A 17,087-nucleotide genomic window follows, 5' to 3' on the forward strand; every position below is an offset into this window, starting at 1 on the left:
TTTACTTATACCCCGCTCTTCAGCCAAAAGGCTATCAGAGCGGCTTACAAATTGTATGTCAGCTATCCTAGCATTGATTTATGGACATCGTAATAAGGCTTAAAATGTTGTTGCTGGCCATGGAATGTGGCTGTAAACCTTTAGCTTAATTTGTCCACACAAGTTGTCTAGGATTCCTTGGCTTCATTCTAGGGCTTTAATATGAAATGGTATTTGTTTGCCCTTTTGATTTCATGGTATGCTAGTGAGCATTGTACCCCTTGACATCTGTGAATGTATTAACCTGCCAGGCATGTATCTGTTACCTCAAGGAAAAGATGAGGGAAAAAAAATAGCATTGGCTTTTTAGGGGTGGGTAGAGAGTGATAATCTTTGTCTTAATAGTGCAGTAATGTTTGCACCAGGACTGGCTAAAGACACCAGTAGAGCAGTTAATGACACCCACTCTTAAAGTCAAGGCACTGTCCTGGTGCGCAGGACTAGTCACATTATTTTGTTACTCTGGGTGGAAAACCCTATAGGCACTTCTTTCCTTCTTTGACAGTAAGTATTCAATTATAATTAATATAATTTTACAGTCCTTTTATGAAATCCCAAATTAGCTGTCTCAGGTGGATGACTGACTCATCTAATGGTAGATTGCTCCTGGGATATATTTAATAATAGAACGTTTGACTGCTAAGGTGATTTGCATATGAGCCAAAGGCTGTTTTATAAACACACACACAAGTATGATGATGCCAGTCTGGTCAACGGTATGTATCTTCAGATGTTGAAATGCTCTGTTCAGAAGAAGAGGGTTCAGATACCGGTTGAGGGCCACAGGTGTTGTATGTTAGCTAAAGAAACTGTGCCAGAAATAGTTACTGGTGATAAATAAAGCTCATTTCTAAGACCACTTCAGTCTTTCTATGCAAAAATGCAAATGGCGCTGATGTGCCTAACAGATAACTGAAAAAAAGATTCCCAGTCTATTAATCCAACTAAATAGCCAAATGCTAGTAGGCCATTGTGTGACACATGGATGTGGAGTTAGCATAGTGTAGTAGTTTGAGTCTCGACAAGGAGTCTGGGAAACCAGGGTTGAAGTGCCCTATCACAGTAGTATAGTGCTATTATTCACCATAAACTGTCATGGCAATGTCCTATTGGGTTCTGGGAACTGCAGTTTTGAGAGGGGCATTGGAGCCTCACTAAAATACATACCCCAGAATTCCACAGGAAATTGTCAATGCAGTTAAAGAGGAACAGCAGCACTATAAAAGTATAGTGCAATAGGGTCCCAAATCCCCACTCAGTCATAGCAACCCACCAGCTGACCTTGGGCAAGTTGCACTCTGAGTCTCAGAGGAAGACAAAGGCAAACCCCTTCTGAATAAATCTTGCCAAGAAAATCCTGGACTAGATTCACCTTAGGGTCACCGTAAGTCAGAAATGTCTTGAAGACACACAGCAATGATGGGAAGCTTGAACATTAACTGGTATTGAAGGTCATATTTCTTATTCCAATTTTCATTTGTAGACAAAACAGTGTTATTACTGCTGGTTCTGTATATTTCTTAACTGCTCTGTAGCTATCATTACTGTATAGTGTACTGTGCATAGCCAGCATTTTCCGATCTGATTAGATAAATTTAGCCTGTTCCCTTGAGGGCAGTAAGATTTTGTTTTTAATTGCTTAAATGAGATTGAAAAAGGCACAGGCCTTTTGCATATATCTCCATAATTTCTCTGAGTGCACAGTGACACCTACAGAGAGTATGAGGCATAAAAAGTGTATGTTACAAAATTTATATTCCCAAACAGGATGAAAGCAATGTGTGTGTTATCTATCTATGTCTATCTATCTATCTATCTATCTATCTATCTATCTATCTATCTAGTTAATTTTAATAAAGCGGGTATGTATAAATCCAGTTCCAGGTAACACATACAGAGTAGATATTGTTTTACTGCAGGTTTATAATCAGTTTTAAAATATCATATGTAGTCTTCAAAAGGAAATTGTTGCCCACAAGTTTAAAATGGAAAGCAAATATTTCATTGTTGTTCTTGGCACCTTCAAGTCCTTTCCAACTTATGACAACCCCAAGGCAAACTTATCATGGGGTGTTTTTTTTGGGGGGGGGGGTCCTTTGGAGAAGGTTTCTCATTGCTTTCTTCCGTGTTGCAAGAATGTGCCTTGTCCCAGGTTATCCAGTGAGTTTCTGCAGCTAAGTGGGAATTTGATCCAGGTCTCCAGAGTCCTAGTTCAGTGCTCAAACCACTACACTGTGCTGGCTCACAAACAGATTGATAGTTTTATTTTGCTGATAATATTTCTAGGGAGATTGAAAGAAAAATGACTGGTATATAATCCAGAAAGAAATTACATCAGGTGGCATAAAATTTGGCCAAAATCATTATCCTAAATAACTATACCTACTGACTTTAAGGAATGTAGATCTTCAGTGCTTGGAAGAGTTCGTTATTGACCATACTGGTAGGGGGACTCCAATATTTACAGTCCTGAAGTAACTTTTCCAAGATCTGAATTTATGGTGAATAGGCAAATACCAGAATAAACTTGCTTATGAGAACATAGATTTCTTTTGAAAGTTGTTATTCTTGGGATAACTAGATTATTCCCACAGTGGGTGGCATTTTCATTTTACTGCAGAATGACTTGCATGGATTTGTGTATTTAACCTGATTTAAGTAGGTGACATTGTGGCAGCTGTTTATGTAGTAACATTTTGTTTCCAAAATATTGCTTAAAATTATCCTATAATTATACTCCAGTTAGCTTTTCTAAGAAATATGTGAGCGTTTCGTTTGGCTGTCTCTGTTCTGATCCAGCTCTGTTGACAACTTTTTTCAAAAAAAACCAAGAAGATCGTTATAAACCATTGAATGTACGACTGTTTAAAACCAGATGGAGTAACTTTTGAGAACTTGCTCTTTTCTGTGGCATAGGAAGGAAGGGAGAGGAAAAATGTCCAGTTCTAATTTGTTAACGCAACAATTTGTCATTTTTTTTCTATATTTGTCTATCTGGTAATATTTTAAATACCAGCAAGGAAATAAATATATCTTCAGTTTCCTAAACTCAACTAATGACTTTTATTACCTATGTTTAATTTGAGCTTGCTGGTTTCTGGAGACAATTTTAAGAAGATACTGTATATTTCTTTCAATTTCCTTTTTTCACTGTAACATGTTCACTGACATTTATTTTCTGCAGCAAATCAGACTGTTAACAACAAAGGAGTGGAAATAGCATGTGTGAATAAATAAATGACATCTGGCATTTTCTTCAGTATTAGAAATGTTGTAAAATAAATCTACAGCATTCTAAATATTTGAACATGTTTGAGGGGTGCCCCCCCAAACCACCCTTAAAACCAAGCAGTGCCACCAACATAGGGATTTTCAAGGTGCTGGAAAGCAGAGTGATAAATGAAGCATCTAGCCCTTTCCCAGGCTGTGTCTGCACTGTAGAAATAATCCAATTTGACGCCACTTTAACTGCCATGGCTTGATGCAATGGAATCCTGGGATTTGTAGTTTCTTGTGGTACCAAAGCTCTCTGACAGAGAAGGCTAAATGTCTCACAAAGCAACACTTCCCAGAATTCAATAATATTGAGCCACAACAGCTAAAGTGGCATCAGACTGGATAATATCTGCAGTGTGGATGCAGCCTCAGAAGCAGGGTGCTGTGCAACAAAGAACAGGGGTTACAGCATCTGCTTGTTGGAAAGTGTCTGGCTGCTAGGAGAGGGCTGGATGCTTCTTCATTCACTGCTTCATTCCCCATAGCAATCCCTACGTTGTTGACACTGCTTGGCTTCTGAGGTGGGGGTTTTTTTTTGGGGGGGGTCACATTGGGAGACATAGCTACAGTGATGGGAATCTATCATTATAGCTATGTGTCCTAATGCAGAATCTCAACTAATGTTGTTTTTTTTTTAATGTAAGATGGTGTGTTCTGTCAAGGTTGCTTGCATTCTGGATATATTCCAACCAAAATTAAGGAGGTACAGTACAGTAATAGCCATTTAACTGGAAGTAATTCTAATTGGCAGTGCAGGGGCTTATTAGGACCTAAATATTTCAAAGGCACCAGCTCCAGTCTAATCTTGGAAGCTAAACAGGGTCATCCCTGGTTGTACTTGGATAGGAGAGCACCAACAGATACCAGGTGCTGTGGGCTATATTTCAGAGGAAGGAACTGGCAACCCCTTCCAACTATTGTTTGCCTTTAAAAAAAAAAAACCTATGTAATTCATGGGGTTGCCATAAGTCAACAGGAGACTATGAAGGTACATAGACATTGGGGGAGCTTCCTTTCCAGGAAGTGCACATAAAATGTATATGCTTAGAAAACCTATGGGGGGGGTGGGGCATGCGCTTGGCAAGAAGGGGAATTGCAATGGCTGCCAACCAACGGGATGTAGATTACAGGCTCTGGCAGCTCCCGCACTCTGGCTCACTCCCCCCCAGACTGAGGGAAGGCCCCTTCCCAGCCCCGAGGCAAAGGTAGGCCAGGGGGCGGCAGGAAAAGAAGGTGGTAAGGAAGGGGGAATGGAAAGGAGCATGGGGGGGGGGGGAAGCAGGAGGCAGGAGGGGGAGCCAGCAACCTCATGAATAATCAAAACCATAAGATCCAAAGCCACAAATTCAGAGGGATATATAAAACTTACCCTTCAGCCATTTCTTAGTAAATGACTATCAAATATGGATTCGCCATCCATGGGTAGGCATCTTTCAGGAGTGCTTTAGTTGTATTTATGCATGACAGGGGATTGGACTAAGTGGCCCTTGTGTTCCCTTCCAACTCTGAGTTTCTGTGACTCTCATAATGTTTGTGTGATCCCAAGAATGAAGAGGCAAGCTGCTGATAATTTTTAAAGGGATATGTTTATTTTCAAAGAAATTTAATCTGCATATGGATTGATTTCTGCTTTTTTTTTTTTTTTTTGCTTCAAAGGTAACCCGTTTTTTTAAAAAAAACGTTTCAAAATAGTAACAAATTCATATTGCAAAACATTGTGGTTGATGAATTTTCATACGTATTTGAAGAAAAATCCTTTTAAAAACCTTTTCTGTATAGAAGGAAGTAATTCACATACTGTATGTGCAGTTTTTCAAAAAAAGAAGAAATGTATTAAAACTATGTTTATCTAGTGAAAAAAATCCTATTCTTTTAATACTGTGAAAGACCAGAAAGTATTTAACGTGTACTCTTCCATGTTAGGCAAAGCATTTTCAAGAATAGACTATGCATGTTCATTTTTTTTTTTAAAAAATGTAACACGTATTCTCGATGACACTGTATAATTTCAATGGAGTTTATTTCCAAATACGTACTATCACTGATTTATGCTACACAATTATGTCTGATTATCAGTATTACTCTTTATTTACAGTAAATATGATCCTGCCTAATTATTACTGACCTAGGTTGTACCTACTAATTATGCCCAGTGCTTCATGAAATTCTAAGTACAGAATTGTCAAAATGCTTTGTTGATGCCATGATTGCTTTAATATACTGTACATCACTTTTTTTTATAAACAACAACCTTTGTAGACACCAATTTATGTGGTCAACCATGGTGAAACGGGGCCTATCCGATGCAACCGTTGCAAAGCCTATATGTGCCCCTACATGCAGTTCATTGAGGGGGGAAGAAAATACCAGTGTGGATTTTGCAGCTGTGTAAATGATGGTAAGTAGTATATGCATGCCACATTCTTATTCATTTTGAAACTACAGATAAATCAACCCAACCCCCCCCCCCAAACAAATGCAAAACCATTTTGGTTATCTTCAAAACATGTATAACTTCAGAAGTAATCCCATTCTAAATGTGTTGAAGTAGAAGTGGTTTATACACATAGGCCCAAATCAGGACTTGAGATTACACATGTCAGGTGCTTTAGCCCCACCTCTAGCTATTGATACTTCACTTGTGTTCTTAAATGATACCATTGTTCGCTTCATTACAAACACTCTGTGTTAAGAGCATTGCAACAGAACCTGAAAATGGATCACCTGGCGATCTTAGGAGAGGTTCCCAGTAAAAGTTATGAGGCTACTTCTGTGATTTCTGTTGTGATTTTATGAATAGTGAAGACTGAGGGAAAGTAAGATGTTTAGGAATCATGATAATCCTCAGAATGACCCCTAGAAAAGGTCCCCCCTGAAATTGAGATTAAGAAGTTTCAATTCTGTAAAACACTTCTTTACCCTCTTTGCCATATACTCTTAGCATCACTGTGTACAAATTTACAAAGAAAATTCCAACTTATTTCTGTTCATAATTCTCAGAAAGACATCCTGCTGTGTTCCTTGAAACTTTCTCCCAGATAAATGAGATTGGGATTGTATCCTGATCTAAGGACCAGCATCTTGTCAAAACTACGTGAATGGAGCTTTTTATTAAATATTTGACTTCTTATGAACTGAGGTGCTGACTGACTCATTTCATCAGGAATTGTTTTTTTGAGATGATCTTTATGTTCTTTTATGAAGACATCTGATTTTGGTGTAGACTGCTAACATTCTTTATGTCAACTTGTATCAGATAAATTCACTCATTCATTTGGTCTAGGAGGCCCAAGGAAGTATTTCTTAAATGGGCATAACTGAAAAAAGGACAAAATAGCACAGCTGCTATTTTTTGTAGGCTTAAAGATGCAACAACTTTCCCAGTGAGAAATGTTTTCATTCAAAAAGGGCTCGCTCCAAGTGGAATGGAAAAAGGAACTGTCATGTTGATGTGTGGAATAAACACAGAGAATAAAAAACATTGGCGATGAGCTTTTACCTGGCTTTCCTAAGAAGTACATATAAATTTACTCTGGAGGGATGGTCAAAACGTTCAAAGAACATATAACTGAATCCTTTGCTGAGATCAATTCTGCAAAAGAATGCAGCTGCTGAAATTAGTGTGTTGGTGAACTTGCTTTGGGTTTTGGTCTGACCTAAAAGTGTTGAACCTGTGTTTGAAATCAGTTCAGAACCTTGGGAAAGGTTCTTTAAGGTTTGAACTAAATGCTGGAGTGAATTAACCATTGCACTTTCATAGGACTCAGCAGACACTACTACTATACTTGTGGCAAAGATTTCTGTCTTACCAACAATTTAATTCAAGGAGAGAGGTGCTTAAAGAAACCTGTGCCATAATATAGCTTGATGGTACATTCCATGAAATTATTTTCAGAGGAGGCTGAAAGTATGCTTCAGCTGGAAAAATAATTGTTTTGACCACTTGGAAAAGAGAAAATATTTAAGTCACCACCTCCTTTCTACAACAGAAGACTTTAATGGTTAAATCAACCATTAATTTTATTTCGACAGGAGTTGCTTTGAAAGGGAGATGCCATGCCATATTTGTCCAAGTGCAATTGCATGTGACTCATGAGTTGCTGAGCTTCTGGCTGGCTCCCAAGGCTTTGCCAGAATGAGCCTTTCGAGACGTTTGTATCTAGTTGGATTTCCTCAGCTGGATCAAAGTGGCACAGAGCTTTCCCTAATACAGTAATCTTTTCAACTCTGAAACATGAACCTTAAAAGACTTATGCCAACTCTTGTTTGTCTCAAAGCCTAATCTGTAGAATGAAATATAAAAAGCCGTCAGCTGCATGGGCTGTTACTCAGCCTGAAGTTCTCACAAATGCCCACTATTTGCATAATGGTGTACTGCCAAGCTATTATTTACACCCATACTGAAAATTAAATAGAATGGCTTGCACTTCGACAGTGCCCTTTCATCTGTGTTTGCTTGTACACTGTAATTAAAGCTTCAACAACCCATCACAAGCAGAAGAATTAAGAGGAAATTGCCCATTCTTGCTGAACAGACATAGCTGTATTAGTCTGGGATATCAGTATGCAAAAAGATCTTGTAGCATCTTTGAGACTAACTGAAAAAGAAGTTGTAGCGTAAACTTTCATAGAGTTGGCCTATGAAAGCTTATGGTTCAACTTCTTTTGCATGGTTAGTCTCAAAGATGCAACAAGATCCCTTTGCATATTGACAACAGTGAATTTAGGAGAATAAAAAGACCTATAAGGTGGTGGGCTTACATCTGGGACTCTCAGTGAAAATGATAGTACAAACTTGTATTGGGATGGAGGAAAGAGAAGGACTACAGCGTGTTGAAAAGATACATAGTGAGATATAAGGTACTGAACTGCCTCATACTTGCCCTAAGATTGCAGAAAGTGGGGAAAGACACTCTGACCTTGGTGACTATTTTAAAAGACTGCCTGTGTGCATGGCATGGGCTGTATCTAAGCTGCAGGCTTTTGGCAACATCTCAATGTGTATGTTATATTTTGATATGATGGGGGCTTGGCAAACATTCCTATTAATAATAGTAATAATAATAAATAATAATATTTATTTATAGCCCGCCTCTCCCCAGAGGATCAGAGTGGGTTACAATCAATTAGGTTTGGATGGTAGGAAATTTTGGTGCTTGGTTGCACTACCTTGGCTAATATAGAATATTAACAGATATTGCAAAATATTGACTTTACATTAGGAAACCTCTATGGCAAATCTGCACTTGTTTAACCTAAAATATAATTATAGCACGGCATGATGTGTTGTTTAGCAAATGTGTGCCAGACAGTGAGCAGGATCATCCTTGGTGTTTACCATATAACATCACAAACTGTAATCACAGAACTTGTTACAGTGTCTCATGTACAGTATGCTCAATAATATTGCACTTATAAAGAGTTGTGAATATATTTAAATCACATTATTTCTGTGAGTTCTATTCTATCTGGGATTAGATTGGATTTAAGACAAAAATACCAAAATAATTTGGGACAAGGTATGTGAATGTAGACATACATAGTAAGGATTGAGTGATCTTAGCTGGAATCCCAAATGTATATTACAAACAGTTTATTTCTTATTGCTAGCAGAGGTAAATGAAAATTAATGTCAAGTGTGTGTGTGTGTGTGTGTGTGTGTGTGTGTGTGTGTGTGTGTGTATAGAGAGAGAGATTAAAGGGTTAGGAGTAGGAGTACTATTTTGTTCATATAAACAAATTCTTGCAGTGCTCTTCTTTTAATATAAAATCTGTTGGAATTGCTAGACATTAGTATACCTATGAAGCAAGAGTTTCTATTTTTTCATCTGTGTTGAACAAAATGGGAGAAATCAGCTTTCCTGTTTTTGTTTCTTCAGTCCCTCCTTTCTATTTTCAACATCTGGACCATGTTGGCAGAAGAATAGACCACTATGAAAGGCCAGAATTATCTCTAGGATCATATGAATACATTGCTACTTTAGATTATTGCAGGGTAAGTCTCTTCCACATAGAAAAAAGGTTGGTAAAATATGTAGTAAATCAGAGAGTCCAGTATGTTTGTAAAATCTCAATATACACACATGATTCAATGGGTCTGCCATAGCTCAAACTAACCAACAGGATTCAGACCAATTGATTCTTTCATTGAACTAACTGAAAAGCTTCAAGATATCTGTGTTTCCAATTGGGTATTCACAGATTACTGGATTTGGGCTGATGGGATTAAATTATTTTCCATTGTATGAATGTTCTTAATTCAACTTGATTTATAAACTGGCTGTTCATGCCCCTTTTACTGTTGACAGTTCACACTGTAAAGTCCCTCACTGATATGGTACATTTCACTATATAAGAAAAGTGAACTGGATCCAACTCAACTACAGTGATGTATTTCCCTCCCCTCCATTTAAAGAAAACCACAGCTTTCCTTCATGCTTATTGAATAACAATGAGGATGAGCTGCTCAGGGAGATGTTAACAAATAACAGCTGTTGAGTGGTGTTGCCATACTTTGGAATTGATTTAGCAAATACAAAGCATTTTACTTTTTCAATAAATGTGCCAGGAAGTTAGCCAAAGTCTTTTAATAGATAGTTATAGAATTTACGTAAAGTATGAAGATTTTTGTTAGCCGGCTGCAAATGCTGAAATTGGAACCATTTTTAAAAACTCAGAACTCCACCTGGGTTGCTGCGTCTGTTTTATTTTACAGGCTGGGATTGTTTCAAAGACACATGGATATGAATAAAAGGAAAATGGAAACATTATTATACATGTATGATTTAAAGTACACTCACAAAACCTGCACTCATTATCACACTGTAGCTGAAGACTTGGGTTAAGTGAAATATGATATTTACTTGCATTTTTACCATATCAATGTGATTAACCTGTGTGTGTTTATATGAACTTTAACAAGTTAATCATGGAGCAGGAAGTAGTTTTGACATAGCACTTGACACATGCTAAAGCTCAGTCTGATGGTTTGATAGTGGAAATATTATGGCCTCCTCCTCTAAGTGTTCATTTAATTCAAGGAATATCCAGCACCAGATCTGTGACAGAACGAATGTTTATCATCTTTATGTTCTTGGGAACAAAGGTCAACCTGCAAATGATTGCTTTGGAACAGATCTCTCAATTGGCTTCTCATAAATTGTCTTTATGTTTTCTTCAGAAGAACTATAAGAAACTTTTGTGTGGGTCTCTCTTTCTCTGTGCATGTGTGTCTGTGTCTCTGTCTTCCTGAGTACTTGGCTTATATTTTCAGTATTTTAATTTTGTAACATAATAAATCTGTTTTTTGAGAAATAAGCAGACATTTTGCAGATGACAAGTGCATTTGATTCAGATTTTATCATGTTCCTGGAGGGTGTTGTGTGCATTTCTGTGCATGCATTAACTCACATAACACACACTCATATATGTGTGTGCTTTAAAATGATACTTGAGGTTGGATCCATACTTGCTGAGACTGAAGGTCAGTCCCTTTGAGGAAGTGGGGTATTACAGGCAGTCATTTTTGCCAATTTCTCATTTCCTTACAGTGCTTACCTGCTCAATGCTCCCCAAAATCTGCCCTATAAAGTTATAGATGCTCTGAAACAGTACTGGGGTGGGAGAGTTTGCCTTAGGTTCTTCATAAGTCAGAAACTACTTGAAGGCACACAACAACAACAACAACAGGATCTTGCCTTTCCATGTTTTAGTAAAAGTTGGAAACAACAGAACAATATTTTATAATTACCACAGACAGCAAAGGTGATATTTTTGATAGAGAATTGCAAATTTTGTTCAAAAGGAAGAAATGGATAGAAGATTAAGGAATAAAAACGGGCAAGCTACTTGTGAAACATTAATAGAGACAATTGGTGTTACATTTTTCCAGTACTAATTCCTTTACTCAAATGTGAAATAATGTCAGTTTGAAATTATGGCTTGAATCCTATTGCTTGGTGCCAACTAGAATATACACATTAAATCAATTGTTGAATAGTAAGTCCACATAAAGGTAAATATCATTGATTCAGTGAGCCTACTTTAGTTGGGATTAATGATAGGATGGGGCCATCATGCTGTGGCAGTTACTTAAGCATGGGAATATCCAATATTTATTTGAATTGTCTGTAAAAATCTGGTTGCATTAGGAATCTTGGGTATTTATTTTTCTTGCTTTTTGCAGAACAACAAGCCTACACAGCCACCAGCCTATATATTCATGATTGATGTGTCATACAATAACATAAAGAGTGGTCTTGTTAAACTCATTTGTGATGAACTGAAGACTGTACTGGATAGACTTCCAAGGTAAGGACAACTGTAAACATGCAGCAGTTTAGCTTTTTCCATTTGGTAAAGAAGTAATAACAACTACATGTTAGTAACAATTTTTCTCTGCCCTTTGGCTGGGGCAGGGGGGAGGCTTTCCCCTTTCTTCTAGTGATACACTTACATAGTTGTGGTGTGAATTTATTTCTCTTCCTACTTCGACCCTATGTCTTCCCATACTTCAAACAGACATTTGGCTTAAATCAGCCTTCCACAACCTGGTGCCTGCAGAGGTGCCCAACTACAACTCTTAGCATACCCAAGCAGCACAACCAGTGACTGTTAGTTGAAAATGGTGGGAGCTGAAGTCCAATACATGTGGAAGGTGCCATAATGGGGGTGGCTGGCTTAAATAAAAACAAATTTTAAAAACCAGAAGTTTGCCCATGTTAAATGTTTATTTATCAATTCTTACTTGTTTGAAAGAATGTTTTAGGAGTGTACATAATAGGAAGAAAATAACTTCACCACTGCCAAGAGACATTGGTGCGTTACAGACCGCCCGTTTGGGGTGGCCTATTACCGGCCCTTTCCCTGCCAGATCGGGGCCTCAGCTGCCAGAACGGCAGCCTCCGAGGCCCTGATCTGCCGCTTTCCAGGCTGCAGGGAAGCGGCAAAAGGCCGCTTCCCCGTGACCTGGAAAGAGGTGTCCTTGGGGCTTCAAGCCCCAAGGACACCCCAACGGCGGCAGGGACTCTCAGAAAGGGGCCACTCAGCCCCTTTCTGATTTGCGTCGCTGGTACAGCCTTCACATGGCTGCGCCAGCGATGCAAACCAGGAAGGATCTCCGTTTCGGAGCTCCTTCCTGCTCTGCCGAAAGGGCGCACTAAGTGCCCTCGCGTGGCGTGACAGCATCACGTCCGCGCCGCCCTATTTGGAGACAGCGCGTTCGTGATGTCCTCATGGTGGCCCCCATGTGGAAGGGGCACCGCCATTTTGTACGGATTCAGTCCGTACTAGGGTTAGTGATGTCCAGAAGCGACGCCTCTTTTTAACCCTAGTATGGACTGAGTCCGTAGTTTAAGGCCCGTCTGTAACGGGCCATTGTTACCAAAAGAAAGGTGGAGGACAGAGGGGTCTCCACATAGTATGACAGTATTAACTTTAATTGTTGGAGGAATTGGCTTTGCAAGGGGCTGGATAACCTTTAGGACTGTTTGCCCCTGTATATACCATTAATAATTGAAAACATATCCAGGGGTAGCTGTGTTGGCCATATAGGAAAGTACAGCTGGCGTGCCCCTTATGCAGGCTTGCCTTACACAGACTTGAGTTCACACGGAAGGCAAGCCGCAATGGGGGACGTGCCCATGGTGTGCCACAGGAGTGCACCACATTATTTTGAGTAGGATTTGAGCATACGCTCGATTCCCCTTACATGGGAGGGTCCGGAACAGATCCCCTGTGTAAGGAGTGGGTGTACTGTACAGTATCACCCCAATCTACAAAACAATGATACCTTTATAGTGATACAACAGGGGATAGGCAGAAAAGTTATCTTATTGCTTTAGGTGCAAGGAGATCCTTTGTCTTAAGCTGCAAGAGGAAATGCAGAGGACTTGGGGAAGGAAGGAGCATTTAGTACACTCATTTAGATTTGATTGTCCTATTACTGGATGTGCACATGCCTTGGGACATGATCCTTTTCTCCTGGAAACCTGACCTAGTGCTGAAAGGTCATCGATCTCTCAAGAAAATGCTGTCTCCAGACATGAGATATGAAAGATGGAGACTTCAAAATACAGTGTGGGGTATGCAGACTGTGCTAACATAGTAACCTGTGAACTTTTTCTTGAAAAAAGAAGAGTCAGTTGCTCCTGAGCTGAATTTCCAGAGAAATGTTTATGTCTTCTAAAGGTGAGAAGTGTAAATGTACATGCACATGCCCAGCAGAAACACTATTCTGGTTTGTAGTTCTGGAAGTAGACATATTCACTCTGTCTATGGCTAAAATCTGGATATCTCATTGAGATATTTGTTGCTGTTCAGTTCTGCCAAAAATAATATGATTGATAATTACAGATAAATCTGATTTTTTCCCCATGCAAAATTGAATATACTTTCAACCATGCTTTCCAAAATCATTTCTCTTAAAGGGAGGAACAAGAGGAGATGTCAAGTATCCGTGTTGGATTTGTCACCTACAACAAAGTCCTCCATTTCTTCAACGTAAAGAGCAACCTGGCACAACCTCAGATGATGGTTGTCACTGATGTTGGTGAAGTCTTTGTGCCTTTGCTGGATGGTTTCCTCGTCAGCTTTCAGGAGTCACGATCAGTTATCCACAAGTAAATAGTTTATACCATTGTTTTGCTCAGATGGAAATATACTCATCTGAGAAAGTCATTCATTTTCCACTTAATCTGTGACAGACACTTCTGCTTATGTATTATAAATATTTTGTTTTCAATAACCTGCTTCTGAAGATATATGCATGGAAAACATTTTTACATATATACTACTATACACACATGCATGCCTAGAAGTTACTGCCAGTGAGATAGCTATTGGTGTGAATCAGTCTGCACACTGATATTCTAAGCAGAAATGAACAACTGCTACATCTGGAGGGCAATTTTCTGCCCCAGCACCATCTGTGGGCTACGCTGACTGCCACAAGTGGCCAGAAGTCCACACCCAGTTTTGAAACACCACTTTGTGTGTGCATATGTGTGTTTGAATCAGTGCAAGAGAGCTCTGCAACCTTTTTAAAATTTCCACTCTTAGAGGCTTTGAGAAGTTTTACATCCTTTTTACTGTCCAGGAACAGGCCATTCTTAGAAGTATGGATGTTCCAAGGGCCAGAAAAATGGGGGGGGGGGATGTGAGCCCAGGACTCAACTTTGCCCATGCTACTTCTAAACTTTTTTCTTATATAGACTGTTATAGAGCTGAAACTTGGACAGGGTGATGATTTTTGTTTGTTTGTTTTTGGTGAATGTTTATGTATCTATGTAAACATTCAGTATGGTGGAAAACATTTAAATTTATAAAATATATGTAGCTTAATGTTCTAAAGACCTCAGAAAATGGATCTGTCAATGTTTGGAAAATTTTGATTGTTGGCCTTTCATAAAAAGTGGTGTGCTTGAGTAGTGCATTTTGGTTAAAGCAGAATTTTTCTTGGTTCAGCTGAGTAGCACTAAAAAACCCAGCAACATTGAAGTAGCTTTGTAAAGGCTGATAAGCCTAACAACTGTAATTCTCTTTTTCACTTGATGTGGTAATCTTTCAGCAAGGGGACCTGGTGTCATTAAGATTTTCTTGTTCTGAAGGATTATCCTGTCTATTTCAACCTGTTGAAACACTGACACTGACCTTTCTCCCTTTCTGTAGCTTGCTGGACCAGATTCCAGAGATGTTTGCTGACACTAATGAGAGTGAGACAGTCTTTGCTCCTGTGATTCAGGCTGGCATGGAAGCGCTAAAGGTTAGAATGTATTCTGCACCACAATGTCCTTATTAGGACAAAGCTATGGCTGAAAGCTAACATTTCCCACAGTGGGATGGTCAAGCAGTTAGAGTATTGGGAGACTTGTGAAATACAGGATATAATCACCTACTAAATCATCAAACATTCCCTGAGTAGCACTTTCTGAAGCCTGATCTACCTCATAGAGTTGTTGTAAGGACAGAGTTGGAAGGAGGACAGCATGCACACTAATATGTATACACTGAATACATATGTAACATGATGATGATGATTGATGATGGGGAAAAACTGCTAATCCTCTGAGGTGCTAGAATTTTGTGATAGCTCTGAGAGTGAATCAGGCATGCTGCTTTTTCTACACAGGTTCCAGTGTAGGGGGTGTCCATCATTCAGTATATAGGATTATATCAAATATATTACTTTCATATACAGTCCTCCCTCTCTCTTTTTCCATTTTCCTTTCCTTCTCTTTCTCCTTCTCTCCTTCCTTCTTATCTTTGTCTCTTTTCAGAGACAAATGCATGTCCACAGGAAAAAAACAAACAAAAAAACATCTTCTTATTTTTCAACTCCTTTTTTGTTAACTGTATAAAATACAACTTTACACATTTAAAAAAGTTACAAGTACATTTTTTCCACCTTATACTTGTGGAAACATGGTAACCGAAGCAGCAGTAGCTGAAAGCTGAGTAAACAGACAGATTTTATCTCACTGCATTTTCTGAGTCTAGATCCTAGAGGATTGCAGAATCAGGGAGAGAATAGGCATGTTTCACAAATTTTCACTTTTCTTGGAGCAAGGCTACCAGGGTGCTGTGAATGAATTTGAAGGGATGACTGGGGAAAATCCTGACTGAATCCCTGGAGAATTGCAGTAAGCATGGGGTGGGAGGGGAGAGGGGTGGGAAAAAAACTGTTACCCAAAAAAGTGGGGGGATTTGGAGTCCCCACCAAGTGTGTCAGTGTCTTCTTCAATACTGAGGGAACTGATAGATAAGAGGAGGCTTGTGAGAAGTTGAGTACTGCAAGGGACCGTTTTCACCTGTGTATACCAGTAGTAACTGCTGGAGAACTCCAGGTTTGATGAATAAATAAGGTTTTTATTTAGAGATATGCAACAGTGCAGCACACAGTAACAATTCAAGTAGACATACCATACAAACACCAAAATACAGTGGACCACCACCACCTCGTGGATACAAAAATATTTGAATGCTGAAGTCCCACAGTAAAATGGTGTCCCTTATATAAAATGACAAAATCAAGGTTTGTTTTTTGGACTTTATATTTTTTTTGAATATTTTCAAACCATGGATACTTGAATCCATGGATAAAGCATTTGTGGGTACTGAGCACCAACTGTAGAGGTATGAAAATTGGATCAGGGAGGCTTAGGGTTGTAGAGGGGATGCTATTGAGAAGTCCTGAAGAATCCATGGAAAGCTGGGTGTGACCCAGGTGGCATGATGATTGGACAGAGCTGCTGTGGTTCCTCACTACAATTGGTGGTCACAAATTGGACATATGCAGTTTGGATATTTATAGCCTGTTTGGTGCCCTCAAGGGTCTGCGCATACTGTGGGTTGTCAGATTGGGGTTTATTCGAAAGGGAGAACTCTGTGGACATTTCTCTCTAACTCGTTTATGTAGATAAGCCCATGGTTACTGCAGATCAGGGTAACCTGAAGATAACCTGGATTTTTCTGTCAGTGTAGTTGTGCCCTCAGTTCAGGGAAACAAGGTTAAAAAGTTGGCTGTGTTCTTCTTTAAAAACAAAGTGCACAGGGAGTGCTTATCTTGTTTTAAAGCAGAATTGCATTCTTGGAAGCCTCCCAAAAGTATGATTCTACTTCAAAACAAAGTACACCTTTGTGTTGGAAGGAAAAAATAGCTTTTTTGCTGCTACAACATGACAGCAGGATCCAGCTACTGGCAGATTGGGAAGGATCCGACATGCAGCCTCCCACCAATGGGAGACTGTCCAGCCCCATGTAAATGATACTCACTT

At 39.1% G+C, this 17,087-nt stretch overlaps 1 protein-coding gene across 1 annotated transcript in view; it reads left to right on the forward strand.

The window, feature by feature from the left end:
• The window catches only part of SEC24D (SEC24 homolog D, COPII coat complex component), a 68,202-nt gene that overhangs the window by 32,329 nt on the left and 18,786 nt on the right, over window positions 1-17,087 (forward strand). The window contains 5 exon segments of the mRNA XM_042470079.1: window positions 5,575-5,713; window positions 9,195-9,310; window positions 11,501-11,625; window positions 13,743-13,934; window positions 14,983-15,076. Of these exon segments, the coding sequence (XP_042326013.1) occupies window positions 5,575-5,713; window positions 9,195-9,310; window positions 11,501-11,625; window positions 13,743-13,934; window positions 14,983-15,076 (666 nt within the window).

The sequence above is a fragment of the Sceloporus undulatus genome, chromosome 5, assembly GCF_019175285.1.
Source record: "Sceloporus undulatus isolate JIND9_A2432 ecotype Alabama chromosome 5, SceUnd_v1.1, whole genome shotgun sequence".
NCBI classification, from domain to species: domain Eukaryota; kingdom Metazoa; phylum Chordata; class Lepidosauria; order Squamata; family Phrynosomatidae; genus Sceloporus; species Sceloporus undulatus.